The sequence below is a fragment of the Xiphophorus maculatus genome, chromosome 18, assembly GCF_002775205.1.
Source record: "Xiphophorus maculatus strain JP 163 A chromosome 18, X_maculatus-5.0-male, whole genome shotgun sequence".
NCBI classification, from domain to species: Eukaryota; Metazoa; Chordata; class Actinopteri; order Cyprinodontiformes; family Poeciliidae; genus Xiphophorus; species Xiphophorus maculatus.
This window is the reverse complement of record NC_036460.1, coordinates 13,454,483-13,473,801: the sequence shown is the minus strand read 5'-3', so window position 1 is coordinate 13,473,801 and position 19,319 is coordinate 13,454,483. Positions and strand designations below refer to the sequence as shown.

The window sequence follows — 19,319 nt, the reverse complement described above, 5'->3', positions numbered from 1 at the left end:
TTATATTCAGCTATGCGTATCTAGCCTTGCACTATTAATTTAGCATTTATGGTAACGATGAGCGTTATCGAAATGCTTTTTAAAATACTCCCTTCAACATAAAAACAAAGACATTTTAGATATATTTGATCAGTTTTTAATCTTTTGTCAATTTAGAGAGATGCGTGTAGATCCACAATCAGGAGGCAGCCAAAATAAAAATGAGCTGAGTTATAAAGACAAAACAGAACTGATGCAAATCGTAACATTCTGACAACAATGAAGAACTAGAGACTTCACAAGGTGAGTTACTGCATCTGAAGAGCATTGTTAAGAACATGAAAAATAGGTGTAGTAGGTAGAATAGAAACAAAAGAAATTAAACTCAAGGAATGTAGATAAGGAAAGCTATGGCCACACATAAAGTGGCCTAATTAAATCACAGAATCCTAAATATTATGAACAGGACAAAATAACTTGACAAAACCAAAAGTATCACAAACCCTGAGGATTCCACGTCACCGTGGATAAACAAGTTCTGTCTGCCACATTGATAGTAGAAGCCGATGAACGAGTTGTCACACAAAAATGTGTCCACTGCACACAGAAAATCTAAACCAGTTTCACATTGCTTCACGTTACCTTCAGTCAGGATCAGGGAGTGGCAACACAAAAGCAATGATGCTTTAACCGTATTAAATGTTATTGTTTCAACAACGAAACCTGATGATGACTATTTTTATCTCATAAAACATCAAAGCAACATATTTTGCGATTTGTATGAGTTTTAAAAACACACAGAAAGCAAATGAATCACAGAGACGAGTTTCTAACAAATTATTCTGTAGGTAGATGTGAAACATATCCAGAAAGAAAAGAACACATTGCTCTGGAATAATTTCATAAAAGATGAAATAAGAAAGTAATAATAGCTTTTTATTTGCAATTTTATAACATGTTAACAGCTGGTGTGCTGGGGTGTCCCCCAAGGCTCAGTTCTTGCCACACATCTTTTTAATTTATACAAAGATTTGCCATATTGTGCAGTTCAGACTCTTAATGTAAATGTAAATGGAATCTTGTTCACAGAACAAGTTCAAAATAAAAAAAATACCAATAAAGGAAAGGTTCTGCCTTGCAGAACTAACTTGTCCAGCAGTGAAATCTGAAGCCTGACTGAAAAACAATATTGTATGTTGTCATCCACTGTTACACTGTTTTGTAATGTCGATTCTTAAAGACTGTTGCACTTTTACTCAATTTTGTATTTTAAAGAACTTTAAACATGAACTCTTCTTCTTATTTAAACCTAACCAAAAGTAAAAACTAGGGATGGGCGTTACAAACTACTCTGTGCCGCACTTGCTAAACTGCATATTCACTAACAGCTGTTCCTGTACAAATAGTTGTTAAAGTTTTAGAAGAGAGCTTTTGCAGACAAGAAAGTGTTGAATTACAGGAAACATTACCCCAAGTTTTGAATGGTTCTATTGTCATTCAGAACAATGTAAAACTGTTTCAAGTTACTTCTACACTGATTGTGTCTTTCCCCACTGAGGGTGGAAGTAAAACTTGGATCAGTTAAATTCCAAGCAAAAAATATATACTTAAGTGAAATTTAAATGTAGATTAAAATCTTTGTAGATGTGTCTTGATCTGGTGTCAAAGGACACAAAACTGAAAGCAAGACATGTTAAAAATAGAAAATGGAGAACAAAAGAAAAGAAAACAACCAGAAACCGGTTTTGTTGCTTATGGGAAACTTACTGCAATCTTAAAGTAATAAAACTGATTTCCATTTGTAAAAGTTAAATGTGAGGCATCCACAAATATTTGAAGAATTATATCGCTGGATAATTAATAAGAATTTGACGAGAGGCTGACAGACAAACATATGACACTGACGAAAAAAATTACAACCACACATTTCTAAAGTCATATGATGAGGAACTGTGTGAAGCAGCCGTCTGCCAAAATGGAGACACCCTAGTATCAACCACAGCTCACAACCTGTGCTAGCTGTTCTATTCTTCTAAACACACACATCCATTTTATTTTACTCCTTTTTCTCAATCTTTAAAAACATCATTTTGAAGATACATCTCTATAATGTAAAATAACTTGTAAAGTTTATGTATATAGGTTATTCTATTCTATTCTATTCACTTATGAACAAATAAAATCTTTTAAGATTTTATCTTGAAAGATAAAGTCTTTCAAGATAATTTGTTCATTTTGATCATTAAAACATACAGCCAATAACCCTCCCCCCAAAACATTTTAGGACAGAAATGTTGTGTCATGACTGTGTTATAGCCTAAACAGTGCTTTACATTCTCTTCAACAAGGTTGAGCAAAAAAAATGCTATCAAGTAGTCTTTGTGCAACAAATAGTATCTAGCACATTTTTTTGGAAAATTGAGTGGAAGGAAAAAGATCCATGGACAATAGGGTTGTAAAGCAGAATCAGTTTAAAAGTTCTTAGCAGATTAAAAAAAGGTATTGACTGCAGCTTACTCAAGTGATGGACCACAGATTTCACAAACATTATGTTAGGTCCTGAACCAAATAGGTTACCTGGGTTAGAGGATGAAACTTAAATACCTAGCTTTGCTGTATTAGAAATATGTTTTAGTGGTCATCTGAAAATTTTAAATTTTCTGAGAAACTGAATTTTGGGTTTCACTGCCTGTAAGCCATAATTATCAAATTAAGATGATTAAATGTGTGAACTTTATCACCGTGTAATGAATCCATTAAGCACAAGTGTTTATTTTCGTCAAAAGCTGCAAGTCTTAGATTGGATCAAATGGCAAGTAGCATCGTAGGAAGATCATTTGGTGAAGACTTCTTAATGATGATAAACAAAAAAAACTTACAAGCAGCCACAAAAGAATCAAAACTAGGAATAAACAGGAACCGAGTCGACTGAAAAATCACAAATGGGATGCAGCAGGCAGGACTCAGGAAAACACAGACAGAGAAGAGGAGAACCAGAAAACTAGGTGAATGACAAAAGAATCCAGCAGGGAGTGACAGAGAATGATGCTGAGTTTGATTACTTGATAAAGAACAGGTTGCTGCTTAGAAACAGGGTGCAGCTGGTAAGTCTATTCTTTCCAATTTTTTCTCAGGGCAAGACACAATTGTCTTGTCCTTGTGATGGTCAGAAAGGCCAAAGGCACAAAATGACAGCCTCATTTTTGTCTGACTTCCCAAGAGCAGCTGTGGCTACAATCCAGTAGCTTCCCATCATTAGAGTGTGAATGTGCCCTTGCAGGTAAAATTTGATATAGAAGACGTTATAAATAAAATCTATCATTACTGTTCAATGGTTTTCTTTAAAGGATGTGTTTTTGCCCTCCTGGAAAGTTCCCTCATTCAATCATCGGAAAGCAGATTTATTGATGAGGTCAGGATGAAAATGCATTTGGTCATCAGAGCAAAAAGAGGTCAATCGCTTTCTTATTGCAGCTGTATCAGCTAGGTGTTCACTAGCAAACAGCTCAGATTCTTAATGTGATTGAAAACCGAATCTTGTTCCCAATGTATGTTGGGAAAAAAATACAAATAAAGACATGGTTCTGTCTTCCGCAACTCACATGTCAACCAGTGAAATATGACCTCTGAGTGATGATATAATTATGCTCAAATATATATTTTAGTAGAGATTATAGTTGTTTTTCTGCTCTGATGTACTACTGACCTGTCCATAGCCCTTCTGTGACCCTAGAGAGGATTAAGAGTGTATAGAAAGTCATTGCTCTGTTATACTGATAGAAATTTCTGTGGTGAAGTCTCTACTTTATATATATATACTAAACTAAAACTCAGTTGTATGAGAACATTGTTGAAACACATTTAAGCACTACATATCTACATACACTAAGTCATAAAGTATATTATTCTATAAACAGTGCTGGGAAGTTTGCTCAGAAACAAAAGACTTAATTAAAGCGGCACTGACAGTAAACATCAAAGGTAACTTCTGTTCTGCATGCTTCAGATGTTTTACTGCTGCAGCTCACCTGCCACCAACCAATGCACGGTCTCAGTCGCTCATGAAAAGTTTTACAGAGAATTGTCAGTCACACATCAGTTTGAACTAGGTGTGGCAAAGCAGGAAACCTCTAAACCCTGCGGGAAAATAAAAACATGCCTTGAGGAGCAGCAAAGGGAAGTAAAACAGTTCATTATACCGCCTGAAGAAAGTATGCAGTGGATTACCATCTTCTAAATAGAAATGTATGTAAAATAAGTTAAAAACAGTGAATGCACCATTGTGAATTTAAATTCAATGATAAAAATGTACCTTAGTAATAAAATACTTTGAAAATATCTATTCAGTTTGCTCTTGGCCTTGCTTTCTTTTGTTTGTTTTTGAGGATATTTTAACCATCTATTTTTTGTTTTTGATTGATTTAGCTACATCTCTTATGTTCTCTGTGCATACAATTGAAAATGTCAAGCAGTCTGCACGACGTGGTCAGGTGAGTAAATTCAAGTTGTGCCACCCTTTAAAAAGCTACAGCTAACAAGATCCCTGTAACACACACACTTATTATGGCCCTTTTTGTTGAATTTCCGAATTGTCCATCCATAATTAGTCATTCAGAAAGTGTTACAAAACTATTTGTGGTCCTTTGATAAAATACTCTGTAGACTAACAAGTCAAAAGTAGATGAAGAACATCTCGCCATCAGTTCAGGACATTAAGCTTATATGTGTTCAGATTGTGCAGCAGCATAATGACCCAAAACATACCTGCAAGTCAAAGCCTGGATTTAAATATAAATCGGACATTGTGGCATTAACTTAAACTGGCTGTTCATGTTTGAAAACCTCTTCAGAGGTTGGGTCACAATCCTTTCACACTGATGAAAAACACTGATTGCCAGCTACCGAAAAGCTTGTTACTGTCAACAGTGGCTCAACTAGTTCTGCTAATGAGGATAATTACCTTTTCACAGTTGGTCAAGATCATTTAGAGTCCCCTTTACTCTTCATGAATAAAATAATAATTTTGAAACTACATGCTGCAGCAATTGCTCAGATTATCTTTAACACTGGCATATCTTTCATAGTCACAGAAAAATGAATAGGCTACCTCTTTGCAACCTTTCAACTTTATCTGTCCTAATTTCTAATTTTACACTCATTATAGGATATCTGGGGAAAACAACAAAAAATAATTACCTTCTATTGTTTCAGTAGATCAATATCATTTGCAAGCAGTCTTAACAGCAAACAAGGAACATAGACTTTATGTGTGGTTTCCATTCACTTCTACTTATTTTCTGGGATACAGCTTCCACCGGCATCCACAATATATTGTGTTAATAAAATACTTTTAGTTAAGTTTCAATAGATTTTGTTTTGGCCGCATTTAGATTTTGCCCTATCTTGACGAATTACCACAAACACTTTCAGTCTAAGTATGCAGATCCAAGTGACAGAAATTTTACTTTTTGTGTTGATGTAAACATATTAAAACACTATTTCTTGATTTGGATCAAATAATTCATATAAAATCTAAAATACAAGAACAGATGAACTAGTTTGTTTTAGCCAGTGTCGTAGCAGTACTGATCTTTACATGTCACTGATAAACAACACCTTTGAAGAATAATGCTGCTGCTGGTTTTGTGCTAGTTGTCATTTTGGGTCCTCCTGCTGGGCAACTCTAGGCATTACAGATATGAACTTTACTGCTGCACTTCTATAAACCAAAAGGGATGGGAAAACACTTAATACTCTCAAGATCACAGCACTTTAACACTAAGTCACATTTAATATTCAGTACAGTCTCCAGTTTGAGGACAGTGAACAATTTTATTGTTGTCACTGCATTTATATCAAAACGTTCATATGTAATGACTCCCATGCCACTGGTGCTGCATTAATACCACCGGGTGGCAGTGTCTCCAATTAAATTTATTTATTTATTTTTTTTTTTCCAATTTAATAATTTTCTTACACCTGTGTAGAGCAGAGTGGCGTCAGCCCTCATCTGAGTGGGTGTTGACATCAGCCTGTCAGTCACAGCTAGAAAAGAAATGAAATAGCAGAATACATTAAATGTTTCACTTGCTTAAAAAAACAGAGAGAAAATGGAGAGAAATGTCTAATTATATTGCTTAAAGTACTTTGCACTAGAAAAACGAGCAACTATGGTATTCTTACCTGTGATGTCACTCTAGTCCTGAGTTATAACTTTAAGAAAAAAATCACAGTATAAATTTGACTATAAGGTGATGGGTGGTCCGAATTTTTTCTAAAGTTTAACACAGATGGTTATTGGTATTTATTTTTTATTCAATAAGAAAGAATCCATTTTTTTATGTTTATTTGAAACAGGGGACGATCGCTTGTGTTGTGTTGTTGACTTTATATCAATTCCTCATACCTACCATGTATGTAGCAAGCAACGGTGGAGAGGGGTGCTAACTGACATAATGCTGCAATGGACTTAAGATTTTTCTTCTCCTGCTATAGACCAGGCCTACATTAGTACATAGATGATGCCCTTGCCAATCAAGAAGCATTTGTACTGAAGAGTTCTGAGTGCCAGACATGAGAGAAAGGCTTGATCTAGAAAAACACTGAAATCATACCACAAACAGACCAAAGAACCAAAATGAACTTAAAATTCATTAACCTGGGGCGTGCTGTGGTGGTGCAGGGGGTTAGCACGCCCCACATTAATGAATTTTAAGTTCATTTTGGTTCTTTGGTCTGTTTGTGGTTTGGAGGCCTTAGAAAATACGAGCCACTAGCGCCGCAAAAACTCTTTGGGGAAAATAATTGAAAACAATTCATTAACCTTCAGATTTAGGACTTTATCTTTTAACATTTTAAGTCTACCCATGGAGAAACTTGACTGAACTATTTACAACTCTGAAGTGTGATATAGCACACCCAAAAACTGCTGTAATGCATTTACCAGAGGAAACACCTGCAACTGCATAAACCGATAGCCACAAATTTGAGAAGAATGATGGAAATACATGCTCTGAAATCAAACTTGTATGATGATGAATGTTTTAAGTCCACAATTACTTTGACTTCTTGTGACTTTTACATGCTCCAAAACTAGCATTTTTTTAATACCACTAATGAAATAAGAATAAATTTGGAATGCTGACAACACGTACATTGATATTTCATGGCTGATGCACAATACTGATTTATTGAACATCTTTTTCACCACACTTGTGTAATAGATTATTATTCCAGACAAATTCAATATTTATCATTATCATGGTGTTCTCTAAAAAGCTTTAGACTACATGTAAAAATGGGTTGTAAGTCAGTGAAAGTATTTCCGTGAATTAAGCGTGGGCCAACTGTGGTGATCTTGTGGTTAACATTTGAGAGTATAAGCAGCCCAGCTGTGTTGCATGTATCTCACATTCACGAAGATACTGAGAATGTATTCAGACACGTGGATTATTCTTTTAGCCCTGTGGCTTACATCTGCTTCCTCAAGTAAGTCATTTGTTAAGTTTAAACGTATTAGTAAAATTGCCATATGTACATTTAACATTTTAAAATATTTTATTAAATATACTTGCAAGCACAATATGTCAAATGTTCCCAATGTTCTTGATGTTGTTATATTGAGCTCTGATTAATTACCAAAAAATTGTAAAAAATAAAATCTAAAAGTATTTGCAATAAATGTCAAATAATATATTTATCTTATACTGTATTATATTGCATTGCTAACAGTCTTAAAACATTAGATGTCTGTGAAGATATGACTGTGCTTTCTATTGTATGCAATGAAAGGTTTACAGTGCCTTAAATATTCACACATGTGAAGTTCATATGTTTTCCCCATATGTTGCTTTGTGACCATTACATATCTGCTGCTTATCAGACATGAAGAAATCCTGCCTTAGTTTTATTGGCTGTGTCCATTGTATTATTTGCCCACAGTTTTTCCACTACGTCGGATCTTTTTAATTTATGTTTTCAGCTCATTTTCCACTTTTCCACTTTTTCTTTCCCAGATAGATAATCTGGCTGACAAACCTAATTGTTAGAATTTCTTAGTTGCATGTATATTTATAAAAATAGTCCTCATGGGTCAAGTGAGAGTATACCATCTAATATCCGAGTTCATCTCAAACTCGGATACTATTTAGGACTTCTGGTTCACAGACCACAGAGTACGAAAGGTAGCTTGATATGATCTATATGCGACATAAACATAATAATGGGGAGATGGAAGTGTTAGATTCCAGTTTCACAAGCGAACTTCGCAAACTGCATTTACCAGCAGTGGTTGCGCTGGAGACATCACTGATAAGAAACGTCTTCCACTGAATCCTCACACCATCATGCATGGGCCTTTTACCTGTTTATGTTGTGGGTCCTCATCAACGCCACAAACATGACGTTCAAACCCAGAGACTTTGTTTGTATGTTTGTCACCATGCAGTGTGAGACTCAGTTCCACAATTACTTTGGGGAACTGAGTCCACAAGCCTCTCACAGCCTCTTCACATAACTATACCTTACAATTTTTTAACTTTATAGTTCACATTCCCAATGCATTACTGCGTCTTAGGTTGTGGTAACACTGTATTTAAAAATATATATATATATATAAATAATCTTCACTTAATTTAAAAATCGCTTATTTCTAACCCAATTTTAAAATGATCCCAATGCAAAAACAGTATTAAGAACAGACAGTGTGAATTAATGGGAACCTATCTTATTTTACTCTTATTTAGGTGGACAATTTATTAAGGATATCTGTAAACACATATTCTAATTTAGTAAATATGAGTTTATTTGACAAACTGAAACTGATATTTAAGCAGGCTGTTCACCTGGAGCAGGCATTCTCAAACATGTATACTTCTAAAATTCTTGAGTTTATTATTATTTATTTCTTTGGGGTTTTTTTATGAAACTGTTGCAATTCATTCAGGTCAAGGAGTCTGTAAGAAACAAAGAGTCAGCGCTCTACTTGGCTCTTCTGTGGTCTTGCCCTGCAACTTTTCATCAGATGACTCCAGCTGGGTTGAATGGACTCAAGAAGATGGACAAAATGTGGACCTGGTTCGTCTCTCATCTAAGGGACGCATTCTTTACCTGGACCCCAGATCTGGCAGAGTGAAAACCTTTCCCCTCCAGGCTTCAGAGAGGAAATACTCTATCATCATTGATGAGCTCCAAGACTCTGATATAGGTTCTTACTACTGCAGGAAGAGCAATGAATGCTTTGAAGTGAAGTTGTCCAAAGGTATGCTGTTTTCTCCATGAACTCTTTCTCAACATTTCATCCTCTTTCTTTTCTTACTATAAAACAAAGACTAAATACAGAGTGAAAATTGCTTTAAAAGATAATCTAATACATACTGAAACAATGGTTAAAAATGCTTAGAAAATGAATTTAGCTTCAATGGATTCTCAAGTATTTTTTCGAAAAAAATATTTGTATTCTTCTGCCAAATAAATATTTAGAGTAAATTTACAATGTTTTGTAGGACGCTGACTGAAAATTCAGTGTAAGTAATTTAAAAAAGTTTCTTTCTTTTTCCAATATCACATTCTCAGAATTAATTATTTCAAGTCCAGGCTTAAAGTTTTTATGACATTAAACCTTCCAAAACAAACTTTTTCAATATGTGGCATCAGAATTGGATGTTCGTATCTAATTTTAAACAATCTTTTCACATGTAAAGATAACCAACACAAGCAGTCTCCTGAATAATTATTAATATGGCTTAAAATAATTTAAAAAACTGTTTGACAAAAATGGTAAGTTTTAGTTTAGTTTTAAAATATTTCTAGTTTTTTTTTTTTCCTGTTTGGGTTAGCGGTCACAAAAAGAATTGCATGATGAGGATCTTTATTGTTTTTTTTTTATATGAAACTGTTGCAATTCATTCAGGTCAAGGAGTCTGTAAGACACAAAGAGTCAGCGCTCGACTTGGCTCTTCTGTGGTCTTGCCCTGCAACTTTTCATCAGATGACTCCAGCTGGGTTAATTGGACTCAGGCTAAGGAAGATGGACAAAATATGGACCTGGTTCGTCTCTCATCTAAGGGACGCATTCTTTACCTGGACCCCAGATCTGGGCGAGTGAAAACCTTTCCCATCCAGGCTTTAAAGAGGAATTACTCTATCATCATTGATGAGCTCCAAACCTCTGATATAGGTTCTTACTACTGCAGGAAGAGCAATGAATGCTTTGAAGTTGAAGTGGAGTTGTCCAAATACAAAGGTATGCTGTTTTCTCCGTGAACTCTTTCTCAACATTTCATCCTCTTCCTTTTGTTACTATAAAACAAAGACTAAAAACAGAGTGAAAATTGCTTTAAAAGAGAATCTAATACATACTGAAACAATGGTTAAAAATGCTTAGAAAATTATTGTAGCTTCAATGGATACTCAAGTATTTTTTTAAATAAAATGTTTGTGTTCTTCTGCCAAAGAAATATTTAGAGTAAATTTATAATGTTTTGTAGGACTCTGATAGAAAATTCAGTGTAAGTAATTTAAAAAAGTTTTTTTTTTCCAATATCACATTCTCAGAATTAATTATTTCAAGTCCAGGCTTAAAGTTTTTATGACATTAAACCTTCCAAAACAAACTTTTTCAATATGTGGCATCAGAATTGGATGTTCGTATCTAATTTTAAACAATCTTTTCACATGTAAAGATAACCAACACAAGCAGTCTCCTGAATAATTAACATGGCTTAAAATAATTTAGAAGTTGCTTGACAAAAATCTTAAGTTTTAATCTAGTTTTAAATTATTTCTAGTTTTTTTTTTTTTTTTTCGTGTTTGGGTTAGCAGCCACAAAAAGAATTGCATGATGAGGATGTTTGTGAAAAATCTATCCATTATGCTCAAATTGTTTCTTCTGTGCTCCTACATTGTTACTTTTTTATCAAATGACCTTAAGTGAGTGACCTGGGCTCACCTGGATGAAGTGGATCTGGTTCATCTATCATCTTGGGCATGTAAAAATTCCTGGACTCCAGTAAAGGCCTTTCCAAACCAGACCTCAGGCTGGCTCCATCATCACTGATGATCTAAAATACTCTGATCTGGCTAAATGAAGAATATTTATTTTGAAGTGGAGTCGTGTGAAGAAAGACAGTGTTATTGTTGTCTTTCAGTTTTTTTTACCTATACAAAACATTAGTCAGCTCAGATGTATGCAGCAATGTTTATACACCTTTAAAAAGCTAAAAACATGAAATAAGCTACTTTGTCCAATAAAAATCATCTTTATTAAAGATGCGGACGTTTCACTACTGAGATACGTTTTCATTGGAATGTCTGCTGTCCTTTTTCTGAGTGCTGTTGTCTACTTCATAAAATGTGAGTACCGGTTTGCCGCTCTCAAAATTAAATGTTGAAAAAAAATAACAGGGGTTTTACTCTGCTGATGTCATGGATTAGCCTTTAAATATACTTTTCTATTATTTTTCAGGGTCCTGTAACAAGCACACACTGGACAGCACTGCCGATCCATCAGTAGAAATGTAACGGGTAATTTGAGATCAAATGGCCCCATTATCTGGTTACATTAGTCACTTAAGTTACACAATCTTCATGGTCGCCGTCTTCTTATTGTTGTTAGCTCCATCCTCTCCAATTCTTCTAGCTTTCAAAACTAAAAAACCTTCCCAGAATTAAACTCTATGTTAATTTTCCAAATGAAGTAATGCTAGCATATCTACATGTGGTAAAAACATGTCATAAGGTAATGTAAATATGCTTATGCAAATTTACAATGCATTCTTGGAAAATCCTACATATTATTGTTAACTAAACAAAATTATCCTACCAGGAGTCTTAACTTAAAATGAAGGTTGCTGCTCTGGATTTGGTTGGAGTATTTTGTTTGATGGTTCCTCGCTTCACCTGTTGGATTCATTTTTGATGTAATATTTTGTAGTGCAGTTTTACATCCGTAGGTTGTAACAGGAAAAGTGCAGTTAATACAAATACAGAGTTTAAAGATTATGTTTATTTGCATCAACTGTCTTGAAACTATGCATTGCAGATTGTTTTACATGGTCAGAGATACATCTTTACATTTTTATTGTATCCAAAAATTGAATTAAAATGAATTCTATCTTCTTTAAGAACTGTCAGTGTTTGTTTTCTAAGTTCAGTGACCACATCCATGGTGTTTCTGTAAGATCTGAGCTTAGAATAGGTAGAATGTTTACAAGAAAGAAAGTTGGAAGCCAAAGAAATTGCTAACAGCTGTGTAAGCGTACTATGTACAAGTTGTACAAAAATGGGTCTATGCATTAGCTTGCGTAAAAACTAACAGTTAACTTAAACAAGTTAACTGAATGTTTGATACCATTTCATATTTACAGATCAGATAAAAAAAGGAGTCTGTCAGTAGTCTTTCAAAATTTCTTCATCAGAAATTGGTTAGGTATTTTTTTTACTTTATCAAGTTTACCTGTCAAGTTGTAAATGTGCTAAATATGTAAAAAAAAAAAAAAAAAAAAAGGGATGCAGTGCTTCGCTACTAATTATCAACACCAGCACAACCAGAAATCCAGGTGAGACGATTACTTTTCAATAATCACAAAATAAACATCAAGCTTGTTTGATGTTTATTTTATTAGATTAGATTAGATTAGATTAGATTAGATAGCATTTATTGTCATTGAACAGAATTCAACGAAATTTCCATTGCAGCTCCCGTGCAAAAGGTCAAATATATACAGTATAAATAAAATAAACAAACACACAATAATAATAATAACAATATATACAACTAAATTAACTAAAGGCACTCAACCACACCAAAGAAGTAGCAGCAGGTCCAATTATGGCAAAGTACAGATAATGTGACAGTGCAAAGTGCAGAACAATATGGCTGTGTGGGGGTGGGGGATATGTATGTGTGACTGCGAGGTTATGATATGTGTGGGAGGGGGGGGCGGCAGGGAGTAATGGCTCTGACGGCTGTGGGGAAGAAACTGTTTCTCATTCTATTTGTTGTAGTCCGTATATTCTTGTACCGCTTGCCTGATGGCAGCGGCACAAACAGTCTGTGGCCCGGGTGGCTGGAATCCATCGCTATGGATCCAGCTCTCTTCTTGACCCGGTCTGTGTAAATGGAGTCCAGGTCTGGGAGGGGGCATCCCACAATGCCTTGTGCTGTTCTCACCACCCGTGTCAGTTGTTTCCTCTCCAATGCTGTGCAGCTGCCATACCACACAGTCATGTTGAGGCAGAGGATGCTCTCGATCATCGCCCTGTAAAAGTTCACGAGCAGCCGTGAGGAAAGTCCAGCCCGTCTCAGTTTCCTGAGGAAGAAGAGCCTTTGTTGTGCTTTCTTCACCAGGTGGGAGGTGTTTGTGTTCCAGGAGAGGTCAGACTTGATGTGGAGGCCCAGGAACTTGATGTTGTCCACACGTTCCACCACTTCTCCATCTATGAGAAGGGGAGTGTGATCCGTCCTCCTGGACCTTCTGTAGTCCACAATGACCTCCTTGGTCTTCCCTGTGTTCAGCACCACGTTGTTGGCTGAACACCACTGAGTGAGCTGCAGAATCTCCTCTCTGTAGTGGGTCTCGTTGTTGTCTGAAATGAGACCCACTACTGTTGTGTCGTCCGCGTACTTCACGACTGTGTTGGTGGGGTGGATGGCCACGCAGTCGTGTGTAAACAGGGTGAAGAGAGCTGGGCTGAGCACACAGCCCTGCGGCGTGCCTGTGTTGAGGACCAGTGGGGACGATGTTGAGCCACTTATTCTCACCACCTGAGGCCTGTTGGTGAGGAAGTCTCTGATCCAGTGGCACAGTGAAGCGGGCAGCCCCACCTCGAGTAGCTTCAGCACCAGCTTGTCTGGGATGACGGTATTAAATGCTGAGCTGAAGTCTACAAATAGCATCCTGACGTAGGTGTTGGGATGCTGCAGATGGGTCAGGGCTGTGTGCAGAGTGATGGAGACAGCATCCTCTGTTGACCGGTTCGCTCTGTAGGCGAACTGAAGGCTGTCCAGGTTTGCGGGGATGAAGTCTCTGATGTACCTCAGAAGAATCCTCTCAAAGCACTTCATGATCACCGGGGTCAGAGCGACGGGCCGGTAATCGTTCAGGCTGGTGATGGACCTCTTCTTCGGTACAGGGATGATGGTGGAAGACTTGAGGCACTCAGGAACCATGGCGAGCTGCAGGGACAGATTGAAAATGTCCAGAAACACTCCTGCCAGCTGGTCGGCGCAGGTTTTCAGCGTCTGGCCTGACACCTTGTCCGGTCCTGGAGCTTTGTGGGTGTTGATCCTCCTCAGGGTGGACGTCACCTGATGCTTCTGTAGGACGAGGGGCTGGTGCTGCTCTTCCAGTTGGGGTAGATGTACGGCTTCTCTGCTGCCCGCCGTGTCAAAGCGGGCAAAGAAACTGTTTAAGGTGTCAGGAAGGGTGGGGTCGCGGCTGGTCAGCTGAGTGCTGTGTTTGTAGTCCGTCATGGTTCTAATGCCTCTCCACATGCTTCGGGGGTTGTTGTTGATGAAATGTTCCTCAATCTGCTGTTTGTACTGGAGCTTGGCCTGCTTAATGCCTTTTTTCAGTTCCGACCGGGCCCTGATATAAGCCAACCTGTCTCCAGACCTGTAGGCAGCATCCCGGGCTTTCAGCAGGGCCCGTACTGTGCTGTCCAGCCATGGTTTCTGGTTTGGAAACACTTTTATGGTCTTAACAGGGAGGACAGCGTCGGTGCAGAACTGAACATAGGACAGAATGGACGATGAGTATTCCTCCAAGTCTGCGCTGTCCCTGAACACACTCCAGTCTGTATGCTCAAAGCAGTCCTGAAGTGCAGAGGAGGCCTCCTCAGTCCAGACCTGAACTATTCTGGTGGTCGGCTTAGTTCTGCAGGCCAGAGGCTTGTAGACAGGAATCAGCTCCACTGAGATGTGGTCAGACATGCCCAGATGTGGAGCTGCTACAGCCTTGTAGGCTCCGGGGATATTGCAGTAGACCTGGTCCAAAATGTTATTGTCTCTGGTGGGAAAGTTTATGGATTTGTGGAATTTGGGAAACACAGCCTTCAGTTCCACGTGATTAAAGTCCCCCGCCACAATCACGGCCGCCTCCGGGTTGGAGGGTTATTCAGACCATTCAGACAGTGGTCTGAATGTTTTGTTTGGAAATTAATTTTATGGTTTTGCATGTAAGGCTGATACTTTAGTGGTGTTATTGTCAGTCAGTTCCCATGTCTGCAAATCTGCTTGTAGCATAGCCGATGCAGAGAGGGAGAAAAAATAGAATACGAGTGGTTTGGAGTTTTTTATAATGGTTTTGCGGTATAATTTTTTCTATTGTTGTGGTGTGCTGCACTAAATTAATAATACCTGCATCTTCAGGTTTCATTTTCTTAATAGACTTGTTATGCAGTGGCAGCGTGGCTATGGATGGCAAGTAAAAGAATAGTCTTTTTGCCCTCCCGCGTTGTGCGGATGTGCAAAATCTCCAGATGCAAGTCAGACAGCAGGTTTTACTCAAATGAAAAGATTATAAGAGTAGCTCCGATGGTACAAATTACTGTAAGAGGTTTTTTTCAGGTGAAGAGCTGGGGATGTTACTGTCTGAGTTCTGAGGTCTTGGGGGAAGCCAAACCATCGAAAGGCAAAAGCAGAGATACTCAGGGTGATTCACACGTAGACAAATGAAGGAACTGGTCTTAAGGAGGACTCTCCTGTTGACCACAACCAAATATATAGCAGACTGGAGGATCCCCGACCTTATACAACCTCCTGAAGATGAGACGATTATGTTAGATGTATCTGCTAATCAGTCAGAAACCAACCAGTAAGGAGAGCTATTTCCTCAAGAAAAAAACAAACAGGAAATAACGCCCCAAGATCACAACATCATAGTTCTCAACCTATGGTTTACGTATACTGGTGCACTGCAATATTGCTTATTTGAAAGGTTTAAGCAAATTTACTCCCATGTAATAGTGAACCAACAAACAGTGCTGGCAGCTACTTATGCTGAGCTCCATCACCTTCGAGGTTAGATTTTGGCTCTGTGAAAGACCTCCAACCAAACTCAACCATGTTTCAGTGCAGTTCACTTCAACATCCTGTAGGATTTGCTGATTAATGTCTTCAGTGACCAGGGTAACTGCTTCTAGCAAGACAAGCAAATAAAGCATTTCTTTGCTCTTTATTTTATAGATTCTTTAGTACAGAGTGTGATTAATTTGAGAAATATGTTGCAGAATAGACAAATACATAGTGTCTGTGTGAATTTGTTTGACTGTGTTTTTCCCTTTAAATAATTTTAAGTTTTCTGTGCAAGGCAGCCATATCAGTTAGTAAAAAATGTCCCTGACTTTCCCACTGAGAATTCTAATTTCTAGGGACCTCGGTTGTTTTTCCAACTTTCAGCTTGTGAGTTACAACATTTAAAAAATCCTCAGTGGGAACACATACTACATGTCATGAAGTGTGGTGGAGGTGGTGAGGCAGAATGCAGCGGACTCCAGGTTGTAGAAAATTTAATGATTTGTGATTTAATGATGGAAACACAGATCTAGTGATGTTACGTGATGTGCCGAGGCTTCGAGGCGTGTGTCGAGTAATGGAGGGGGCGTTTCCGTAAAGCGCGTATCGAGGCTTGCTTCATTTAGGGGAGGAGCCGAAAAGGATGACGTCCGAAGCCTCGCTGCACCACGTGACTGCTTCGGGAAGTGGCTCAGAGTTTGGCGCGGGGTTTGACAGCTTTAGAAACCCCACAGGCTCCATTCAAAATGTGGGTTGTTGTGGTCAGTTGAGAGAGTGGATAGAGTTTTGATAGTGGTTATTTAGTTTGAGACAGTTAGTTTGGTGTGTCATGAAGTGTGGTGAGGGTTGGTGAGGCAGACGCAGCGGACCCAGGTAAGATGAATAAATGATGATTTTTAATGGTAAATAAGTCCAGCAGCAGGCACAAGGAAACACTGACCACGACTAGACTAAACATTGACAACGACATTGACAAGGACCCGACGAGGAACAAGGAACACAGGTGGAGTTAAATACACGGGAAGGTAATCACAGAGATGAGACACACCTGGGAACAATCAAGGGGAGGACAGGACAACGAAGAGACTCAAGGACAAAACACTCAAAACATAGAAAAACACAGATCCTGACAGTACCCCCCCCCCTCAAGGGCGGCTACCAGACGCCCACAAAACAAAAACACAACAAGGGTGGGCGGAGGGGCACTGGACGGGGGGGCCAGAGTCCAGAAAAAACAAAAAACAACCCACCATTGTGGGCGGAAACACAGGGAGGGCCAAGAGTCAAAAAAACAACAAAAAACTACCCACAAGGTGGGCGGAGGCAAAGGAGGCGGGAACCACGGATGTGGTCCGGCGGTCGTCCGCGGCGGCGGGAACCACAGAGGTGGTCCGGCGGTCGCCCGCGGCGCTGGAGGCGGGAACCACGGAGGCGGTCCGGCGGCCGTCCGCGGCGCTGGAGGCGGGAACCACGGAGGCGGGAACCACGGAGGCGGGAACCACGGAGGCGGGAACCACGGAGGCGGTCCGGCGGCCGTCCGCGGCGCTGGAGGCGGGAATGATGAGTCCCGGGGGCCGCCCACAGACGGCGACGACGAGCCCCCCGAGGCAGGGTCCCTGGTGGAGCACAGAGAGTCAGGGTCCCTGGTGGAGCACAGAGAGTCGAGGTCTCGGGTGGAACGCAGGAGGTCTCGGGTGGAACGCAGGAGGTCTCGGGTGGAACGCTGAAGGTCTCGGGAGGAACGCTGAAGGTCTCGGGAGGAACGCTGAAGGTCTCGGGAGGAACGCTGAAGGTCTCGGGAGGAACGCTGAAGGTCTCGGGAGGAACGCTGAAGGTCTCGGGAGGAACGCTGAAGGTCTCGGGAGGAACGCTGAAGGTCTCGGGAGGAACGCTGAAGGTCTCGGGAGGAACGCTGAAGGTCTCGGGAGGAACGCTGAAGGTCTCGGGAGGAACGCTGAAGGTCTCGGGAGGAACGCTGAAGGTCTCGGGAGGAACGCTGAAGGTCTCGGGTGGAACGCTGAAGGTCTCGGGTGGAACGCTGAAGGTCTCGGTCTCGGGTGGAACGCTGAAGGTCTCGGTCTCGGGTGGAACGCTGAAGGTCTCGGTCTCGGGTGGAACGCTGAAGGTCTCGGTCTCGGGTGGAACGCTGAAGGTCTCGGTCTCGGGTGGAACGCTGAAGGTCTCGGTCTCGGGTGGAACGCTGAAGGTCTCGGTCTCGGGTGGAACGCTGAAGGTCTCGGTCTCTGGTGCGCCGGCTGCTACGGCCTCCGGTGCGCCGGCTGGAACGCCGGCTGATTCGGCCTCCGGTGCGCCGGCTGGAACGCCGGCTGATTCGGCCTCCGGTGCGCCGGCTGGAACGCCGGCTGATTCGGCCTCCGGTGCGCCGGCTGGAACGCCGGCTGATTCGGCCTCCGGTGCGCCGGCTGGAACGCCGGCTGATTCGGCCTCCGGTGCGCCGGCTGGAACGCCGGCTGGAACGCCGGCTGGAACGGCCTCGGGTGCGCCGGCTGGAACGCCGGCTGGAACGCCGGCTGGAACGGCCTCGGGTGCGCCGGCTGGAACGCCGGCTGAAACGGCCTCGGGTGCGCCGGCTGGAACGCCGGCTGAAACGCTGGCTGGAGATGCTGGTCCCGGAACTGGAGCGGGATCTGGGCTGGCGGAGAAACTGTTCGGCTTGGGAGGCAGAGGTTCGCCAGCCATGACGGCTAGGGCCGCCTTACGCTCCCACTCTGCCTCCCTCTGCAATTCCACCAACCCCGGGTGCGGAAAGCGAGGAACCCAGTAGTCCAGCAGCAGTCCCAAGCGGATGGCGAAACCGAGGCGTCGGATGGCAGCGTACGGCTTGGCCATTGCCTCCTCGTACTCCCTGGTCGTTTCAGTTAGCTCCTTTAACTCATCTGGGTCCATGATGAAAAAATAAAAAATAGCGTGCCTCACCGTTCAGTTTGGTCGGGTCCTTCTGTCATGAAGTGTGGTGAGGGTTGGTGAGGCAGACGCAGCGGACCCAGGTAAGATGAATAAATGATGATTTTTAATGGTAAATAAGTCCAGCAGCAGGCACAAGGAAACACTGACCACGACTAGACTAAACATTGACAACGACATTGACAAGGACCCGACGAGGAACAAGGAACACAGGTGGAGTTAAAGGTAATCACAGAGATGAGACACACCTGGGAACAATCAAGGGGAGGACAGGACAACGAAGAGACTCAAGGACACAAAACACTCAAAATAAACATAGAAAAACACAGATCCTGACATGGGGGGGGGGGGGGGGGGGGGGGGAGAAAGAGAGAGAGAGAAAAAAAAGATTTAGGAGCGC

At 40.7% G+C, this 19,319-nt stretch overlaps 1 protein-coding gene across 1 annotated transcript; it reads left to right on the top strand.

Annotated features, from left to right (window-relative positions):
* The first annotated feature begins 7,409 nt into the window (after positions 1-7,409).
* Positions 7,410-11,955, top strand: LOC111612059 (polymeric immunoglobulin receptor-like). The gene is made up of 5 exons (XM_023351954.1): positions 7,410-7,467; positions 8,924-9,238; positions 9,890-10,222; positions 11,248-11,331; positions 11,444-11,955. Exons 1-5 carry the CDS (start codon positions 7,410-7,412, stop codon positions 11,497-11,499), a joined length of 846 nt encoding a protein of 281 aa, XP_023207722.1. The 3' UTR covers positions 11,500-11,955.
* Positions 11,956-19,319: the final 7,364 nt, after the last annotated feature.